General features: G+C 40.8%; 1 protein-coding gene across 1 annotated transcript; it reads left to right on the top strand.

Moving 5' to 3' along the window:
- The first annotated feature begins 1616 nt into the window (after positions 1-1616).
- Positions 1617-7855, top strand: LOC119807372 (prolactin induced protein). The gene is made up of 4 exons (XM_038319399.1): positions 1617-1702; positions 3662-3773; positions 7327-7441; positions 7731-7855. Exons 1-4 carry the CDS (start codon positions 1617-1619, stop codon positions 7853-7855), a joined length of 438 nt encoding a protein of 145 aa, XP_038175327.1.
- Positions 7856-8658: the final 803 nt, after the last annotated feature.

Consider the following 8658-nt stretch of genomic DNA (forward strand, 5'->3'; position numbering starts at 1 on the left):
AATGTCTTCAAAGCAAAATCTATATTTTTGGGTACTGTGCTTAGTCAAATTGACTTATAAAATAATCACACCAACCAATGTTAATATGACCATTACTTTTGTTACATATTTTATAGGGTTATGAATGCTATACATCTCTGTTGGTTTTCTGGAATGATCTCTTTACTCTCTATAAATACTCTGAATTTATTTCCATCTATCTTTCCTGATCCCTAGTTTATCAAAACTGCCCCCTATACACATTAAAGAAGAGAGATGTATCTTTGAAGGAGGTTATGACCTAGAAAGAGCTATTTCCCATGTGGATCTGGTCTAGACCATTCCTTGGCTAATATCAGCTATGATGATCCTCTGTGAGATATTACTCAAGTAAACAAGAAAAGGATTTGGTGTAAAGAAAGTTAAAACATGGCAAAGTGTTCATGAAGGAGGGTCACTGAGACTAGGGCAATGGAGAATGAGAAAGTGTCACTCTTGAGACAGAGAAGCAAGTGTTTGGCTGAAACTACAGAGTGACGAATTATTGGTGCCCAGCTTAAGAAGATGAAGAGATTAGCACAAGAATAAATAATCAGGGGAAAATTTTTAAAACTTCATCCACTGTGAACACACAGCTAGACTTTAATTTCTCCATACTCACTAAAGCAGAATACATAGGTAAGTCTTAGACGGAAGACTTTCATATTCATACCCCAGAGGATCATCCTGGCCTTTTGTCATTCAAGAGATTTTTTTTAAAAAAATCTCGAAACAATAAATTTTAGGTTAAATGATATCTTTGGGTCAATAAAAACAGTGGGGATATGTAAGGAATAGTGGGTCTCCTGCCATTCCATGGGGGAGAAATGCATGTGCCGGGATGTCTCTGTGATATAGTTTGGGTTCTGGTGCAGTGGAGGAAGCCCTTGTCATTTTCTTCCTACATGCCTTCTACCGTAAAACAAGTGTGGGAAATGACTGGGGACTTTAAGGCTGAAAGGTTGGATTTGGGAATGCAACTATGTAAATGACTTCTATATAATGAAAGCATCATTCTCTCCTAGATATTTTGAGCATCTGGAAGACTTACAATCCATCCTGAATTTAAGAGGGTTTAACAATCACAGACATCACCATGTCATTGGGAACTAGGGTCACACTTCTACAACATCCAGAGAGCTCAGCCCTTCCTTAGTTCTCTCAGCTTTATCATTGGTAGTGGTTTCTGGATAACTGTGTCTGATCATGTCAGAACTCTAAGACATCATGCCATCTCCCTTTGAATCAACTACAAAATCATCAAGTGAACGTGCTGTATTACCACCCAGAATGTCTGCTAGATGTGAAGATCAAACCAGCAGTGACTTAAGGAACAGAACAGAGGATTCAATGAGACAGAAGAAAAACATGTCCGTAAGCCAAGAACGGGCCTTTGAAGATCTCTGACACTGAGAAAATAAGGAAGTTCAGTCACAAATATTCTAACAATTTAATAATATTATTCCATGGAAAAAACCCTCCTCAACAAGGAAGGATCATGAGTATAGAGAATGCCAGCTTTTCTGCTTCCTCAATCTGAATATAAACTTGCGTGAGCTCCAGTGGCCCTACTGTTCTGGTGTCCTGTCTTCTCCACCATGCACGGTTTCTCTTTCATGTTCAAAGCCGCCACCCTCTTGGTCCTGGGCCTGCAGCTGGGGATCAACAAGGCTCAGAATGACATGTGAGTCAAATTCTTTTTTTTTTTCCTGTAGGAAAGCCATAGAGAGAATTCCACTCCTAATCTAGAAACCTGTACTTCTGTAGATTTTTAGACTGCAGAGATCTCTAACCTTGAATGCTCTCATAGACCTCACGGCAGGTTCTATCCACTTAGTAGGCTCCATCCATTCCCTTCACATTTCCTCTGGTTGTATGGGATTGCCTGGGAAACAACACCTCTTCTGTACATGACTTTGCTGTCACCAATTAGTCTCACTCTCTCTGATTCACTGCTGGGATTTTTTATCCAGTTTACCTGGCAAAGGTAAGAAGGTCTGCACATTCTCGCACCAGCTTCAGATGTCGTTGGCAGGGGTCCCTAGGAAGAAGAGCTTTGTCACAGACCTGTAGTCTCAGGTTAAACTCAGGCATCATAGATATTTTCCCAAGATAAACCCAAAAGATAAACACTAGGACCTTTAGTAACACTCACACTAGGACCTCGAAGCCACCACACTGAAAATCCATGTTTGAAGAAAGCAGAGAAGTTGAAAGAGTAGAATGAAGTAAGAAATGAAGCCAGAGGCCGTGTGTGGGGGGGTGGGGTGGGGGGGAAGCAGCGTCACCAAATTAAACTAGAAACATCTGCATTTGCAGCAGCCTCGAGTGCTGGCTTTCTGGATTATGACCCTCGGATGCTCTGGGAAACTTGGCCAAATGTCTTGTCCACATATTCCAATTTGGATGGCGTTTTTTTCTGGGCCAGAAGGAAGCTTATGTTGAAATAAACCTTACACTTAAAATGTCTAGGTCATCCACACTGGCCAGTAACTCTCCTGTGTTTATTAATGAATCCCTACCTTGTATGGAATCCTTAGCCTCAGAAAAGAACGGGCATGGCTAATCGCTATAGCTAATCTGGTCACCATGCCAACCCTAGACTTTTTCACAAAATGGAAATTTTTAAAAAGCCTGGTCTTCATGTATATTTCCCAAAACTGAGTCCTAGAGCATTTGGTACAAGAAGGAAAATGTAATATGTTTTGCCCTAAGAAAACGGAGCTATGAATAATACTGTGTAGGAAGTCTTTCCTACTCCACAGAACACCAAGGACCTTAGCCAAGTTTCTTTATGGAGAAGACACGATCCCCTTGGCCCCGAAAAGCCTTGTTGACTAGAGAGGAACAACTTTGTTGACTTAGCCCTTTACTTCATCGCAGGCTCTTTTTCTCAGCTATGGTGTGCTCCCAATCACAATATGTGCAGATTTTCTGTAGACCTAAATAGATACACATTCCTCGGCCCTCTCCGGGAATCATCAAGGAAGATATCCAAGGGAGATCTCTGAACTGCTCCGGTGCAGAGTTGTTCACATGAGTCTGTGGGTGTGAAGTTCTCTTCTAAGAACGACTGGACTCGTTCATTCCATTCAGTAGATAAGGAGCTGGCAAACTGTAGGGCCGTGCTTCTTAACCTTCTCAATTGCTGCAGCTCTTTCTTACGGTTCCTCATGTGGTGGTGACTCCCCTAACCATAAAACTATCTTCATTTCTACTTCATAGTTGTAACTTTGCTCCTGCTATGAATCATCATGTAAACACCTGGGGTGTCTGATGCTCTTGGGTGGGTCCTGTGAAAGGGAATCCCCCCCCAAAGGGGTCACGGCCCACAGGTTATGAAGCACTGCTGTCAGTGGTAGGAAACAGCATGAGACAGTAGGTAGTTTTCCACTTTAAAATGTGTTATTTGAAACTGGAAAAAGAAAGATGTTCCATTTTGAACAATATGCCTGTTGCTTAATTAAACAAAGATAAATATTCAAACCAGCCAACATGCAAAAATTCCTGGGGATTCTGATGCTTAGCATTGTGTCTAAGCTATATAACTCCCTCCTTTGCTCTGTCCCCACGCCTCCTTCCAGCTTGGTGCTTTTTCCATATGCAGGTCTCTGATCTCTGTGCCCTGTTTTTCTCTTCCCAGAGAGGGTGGAAAGTCAATTTTATTTTATTTAGATGCTCCAATATATGCAGAGGCAAATGACGAGATCACTGTGAAACTTGGACTTGAAACACAATATAACGAATGTTCAGTGGTAAGTAGATGCCTGGGTCGGTGACTCCAAGTCACAATCTGACCCCTGAGTTATGAACGATTGACTTTACCTCTTGTGTTAATACTGCATGATAAACTTAATATAAAAATCTTCGTACATGTTTTGTTACTCAAATCTCAGAACAAGGTTAGAACTTTTAGCAGATGATGATTCCCATTTTACAGATTAAGACACTCTGGTAAAGAGGGGTCTAGGAAGTAAAAGAATGAGAAAGAAAGAGATGGAAAACTGGTAGGGTTTCCTCCAGGGTCATAAGCATGACTGGACTTTAATAAGGGCTTGAGAACAGGGTTTTCATAAGAACATCCTACAGTCAAAGCCACAGGTTGGAACACAGGTAAAGAGAACAGGGAGGATCTGATTCTCCTTCTCCGGAAGCCCCCAAGCTGAGCCTGGTTTCCTCTTGCCCTTCCACTGCCTCCTGACCTGTCAAGATATTGAGCCGCTCCTTCTTTTTCTAGTGTGTTGTTTCTCAGAGAGCCTTCCAAGTTTCGAAACTATAATAGCACTCGTTACAAGGCAAAATCTTGCCCTCTAGGGAGAGGCCACATCTTCCATATCAATCACATACCCAGGGTGTACAGAAGGGGGCTCCCAGCTCTACATGCTGAGCAATCTGAATGAAAATGCAGCATTTTGCTGCAGTTCCCTACAGCATGACTTTCTTAATCCAAGTGAGATCCCAAGAATAGTAATCAAATAAAAAACAAAATAGTACCAGAAGACTGTTTATTAAAATATAAGCTAAAAATAGCCTCATCTTGATAAAAGAACGATTCTTGGACGTAGTGCAAACATGTCCCACCGCTTTATCATTTTTTTTTCCGTTTACAAGACAAGAACATGAACTATGCTTGCTAATGTGAGTGTAGGATGGAGCTTGATTCATAGTTGTGCACTTTGTGTTTTGTTAGTCATAACCACAGATGAGGTTAGGGAAAATGTTTATACAAGGTATACATAAAGATCTCTGTGACAAAGACAGTTTCTGATGATGGCAAGCAATGAAAGTCTGTTTGCACCTTTAAAAAGCCAGTGCAATAATGGTGTTGAGCTCAATGAAATGGCATGTGATATTACAGTGAATATGTTTCTGATTTTAAGATTCATGCTTCTACTAAGAAAGAATGATCTTTTTAAAAAAATATTTATTTATTTATTTATTATGTATACAATATTCTGTCTGTATGTATGCCTGCAGGCCAGAAGAGGGCGCCAGACCCCATTACAGATGGTTGTGAGCCACCATGTGGTTGCTGGGAATTGAACTCAGGACCTCTGGAAGAGCAGGCAAGGCTCTTAACCTCTGAGCCATCTCTCCAGCCCCAAATGATCTTATTTAAAAAAAAAAAAAAAAAAAAGCTCCCAAAGAGAAGAATCAAAAGGTGTGAAAACTCCGTAAACAGTAATTTTTTTCAACCATGATTTGTGTAAAAGGAAATGTTGCCAGTTTGTTTTGAGCAGCCTCACTCTTTTTCTCTGGCTTAGCCTCAAATTCACTGTGAGCTCAGCAGAGCCTGTTGGCATGATCCTCGTGTGTCAGATTTCCAAGTGTTGGGATTATGGATAGAGATTATAGCCGTCCCAACCTGCAACAAACAATTTTTAATGGTTTTTTTTTTTTTAATATTTTCCTATGTACCTTGTGTGTGCCTGGTACCTGTGGAGGTCGGAAGAGGAAGTAGGAGTCCCTGAAACTGAGGTTTCAGGTGGCTGTGAACTGTCATTTGGGTGCTGAGAACTGAAATGCTCTTATTATGGAACCATCTCTCCAGCCCATCAACTAACTTGTTTTTATTTAGAGTTTTCTGAGGTGGCATGTGGAAAAGGCTCAACATATAACTATAAGTATATTTATATTTTAAACCATTTAGGAATATACTTCTTTTTGACTGAACATTATAACTCCTCTTTTTATAGTAATTATAATGTTTTACAACTGAATATTTAATGATTTTTAGATTTAGGGTCACATTTATTTATTTTAAAATTAAAAGAGGACAGCATATACCTGCTATTATATGCTAGAAATTAATGACCCAATAATTCTTTAATGCTGGAGAGAACTTAAGGTGAACCACAGCCCCTGGCATTTTTGTGCAACAGACAAGTCTCCTGACCTCAGGAAACCTATAATTCAGTTACCAGAAAACTTCTTCTAAGGGCAGAATGTATACTTAATGACATGAGAAACTGCCATTTTAAATAATAATGATAGAATCACCTACTACAGTAATCTATGTGTCTATGTGTTTATTAATGACGTACCCCAAAACCTAACTCATATGAAATGCAGGCAAAGTTAAATTTGTTTTGTGAAGGCACTGTCTGTGATAGTTGTGCCTGGCTCAGCTTAAAGAAGGAAGAACTGTGATGGCCGTTGACATAGTACCACAGGTGATGTGTAGCACATTCACTGGATCCTAATTTGTCGCTGCACGTAATCCTTAAAAATTCTTAACTCGTGAAGAGACCTTGTGAAAATATAATGAAAAGGAAACAAGGGCTTCTCTCAACACCAGAACAGGACTCTCAAAATACGGTTCTCAGACCTGAATAGCATGCCAATGCTATTGTTAGTGTTTGGGGGGATTATCATTATTCAACATAGAGCTGCCAGATATCTGAGCAAACACCATAGATGAGTATACAGCAGGTGTCCTAAGCCCCATGAGTGTCACCACCCTGATAATGATCAAGGTAAAAAAAAAATGAGTGCAGGCAGTATTTCAAAACAACTGAATCTGAAAATTGATATGACTTGCCTTCTTTCTGCTTGTAGTAAAAAAAAAAATCACATATACTCCTAATTTACTATGTTGCATTGATGACTGTAATTTCAGGAGAAATACTAAATCTCATTTAAAGGCATTTCCCCATCATTTTTCACACTTACTGAATTCTATTCACAGGTCCATCTGGGTAGACATATCCTTAAGACAAAACTCCTATGTTAGACACCAGAAACAGGAGTTGATATGTTACAGTTGTCTGAAGTCTTAAGCTGACAGGCATTCTCAGGTTTAAAAAGCAAAGAAACTGGCCCCAAGAATTATTTGCTTATCTAATTGTGGCCAGGCATGGGCAGAGGCAGTAACTTTTAAATTTACGGTTGGAATAAAGGGGAGCAACAGGTGAATTCAATTGTTACAGAGTTAGAAGGGGCTGCAGATGGGCTTTGGCTGTCATTCTCCCAAAGCCTTGTCCTGGTATGTACATTCAAACAGTTGGGCTGCCATTCCACTGGGTCACAGAGGAAAATGCACACAAGTCCTTTCCTAGAACCCTAGCTGGTACCAAACGCGAGCCTTCCCCCAGGAGATAGCCACAGTGGGGTAAATCTTCTTGCCTGATGGATTCACTTACATCAGGCATGAGTCTGAAGGTATGAAGAGGGAGAGCCTAGCAAATCTAGCCTGTGATGGTGAATATAACGTGTATGTACCACTAGTTGATCTCAGCTACTTCCTCTCTTGTACTGCTGTCTTCTTCCCATTTTGTAAACTAACACTGGGCCATCTCTCCCAACCAGATCAAAGCTTCCCTTGTAAGTAATGTCCCAATGGAAGGTAGCTTCAACTATAAACAAACCCGCTGCCTCTGTAATGATCATCGAATAAACCTGTACTGGGACTTTCCAGTTAACAGTAAGTTGGAAGAACTACCTGCCAAGTGGGGAACATTAGAAATAAATAGGGCCGCAGAACTTTCTGATGGAAAAATAGAAAGTCGAGGTGGTGGGTGGAAAGGAAGTTCATGAGGGCAATTCCTGGGTTCTAAAACTGTAGAAGGCATGGGGTAAGAAAAATTAAATAGGGTATTGGTTTGCAAGTAATTTGGGGAAGTTGAATCCCAGGGGTCAATTACCTGGTCCTAGCAGGAAAAAAGGAGGACCCTAACGTGTCTGACGGAAGCTCTTTGTCTTCACTCTTCCAGAAACTCTCAATTTTGCAGTAGTGGTTGAAATTGTTAAGGACAAGAATATCTGCCCTAACGACGAGGCAATGGTGCCCATCAAAGGAGACCTGTATTATAGTTATCGTACTGTGTATGTGTACTAACGGAAGAATCTTATGTGTCTTTCAAAACCAATTCAATTTTTCTCTAATTAAAATTGACTGGAATATCCATGACAATCTACTAAATAAAATTCTTGTAAGCTGCTCTGTGTATTATTGCATCTTGACTCCAAAATCCATCCTCAAAGTCAGCAAAGTACCCCAAATTTCTTACATACGTCTTTTAAAGGGCCATTGTTGAGATTTTTGAGTTCTTACTATGCTGTGGCAGAAAAAAAAAAAAAAAAAAGGAAAGAAGGGCAGGAGCTTGACCTCGGTGTGTAACATGCTTGCCATACAGGTGTGAGGATCTGACTTTGGATTCCAAGAATCCACATAAAGCCAGAAATGGTAGCACACATATGTGACCCCAGTGCTTTCCCAGTGAGATGGAAGGCAGAGATAAAAGTCTCCCCAGAAGCTCTTGAACAAGCTAGCTGGGTGTTTGCAATGGCGAACAACAGCAGATGTTCTTTTAAGCTGGGTGGAAGGCGAGGGCCAACTCTTGATCGCCATATGTATTCCATGTACATGGGAGGAGAAGAACCTCTCCGCAAGAGTAGAAAGGTCACTACTATGATGGCTCAAATACTCAACAAATAAGAGGGAGAGCCAGGGCAAGAAGCCAAGCTCCATGTTGCTCGGCTTTTCTCCATCCCGTTGCCCTCCAGGAGCTCCACCTTCATATTCCAGGAGAAGGGTTGATTTGAACACAGAGAGCTGGGACAGCCTGTGGTCATCACCATGACCTACAACACTGCACGACATTCTGCTCCTTCTTCTCAACCAGTTACAAACAAGAAGCT

This window comes from Arvicola amphibius, chromosome 2, assembly GCF_903992535.2.
Source record: "Arvicola amphibius chromosome 2, mArvAmp1.2, whole genome shotgun sequence".
Lineage (NCBI taxonomy): Eukaryota > Metazoa > Chordata > Mammalia > Rodentia > Cricetidae > Arvicola > Arvicola amphibius.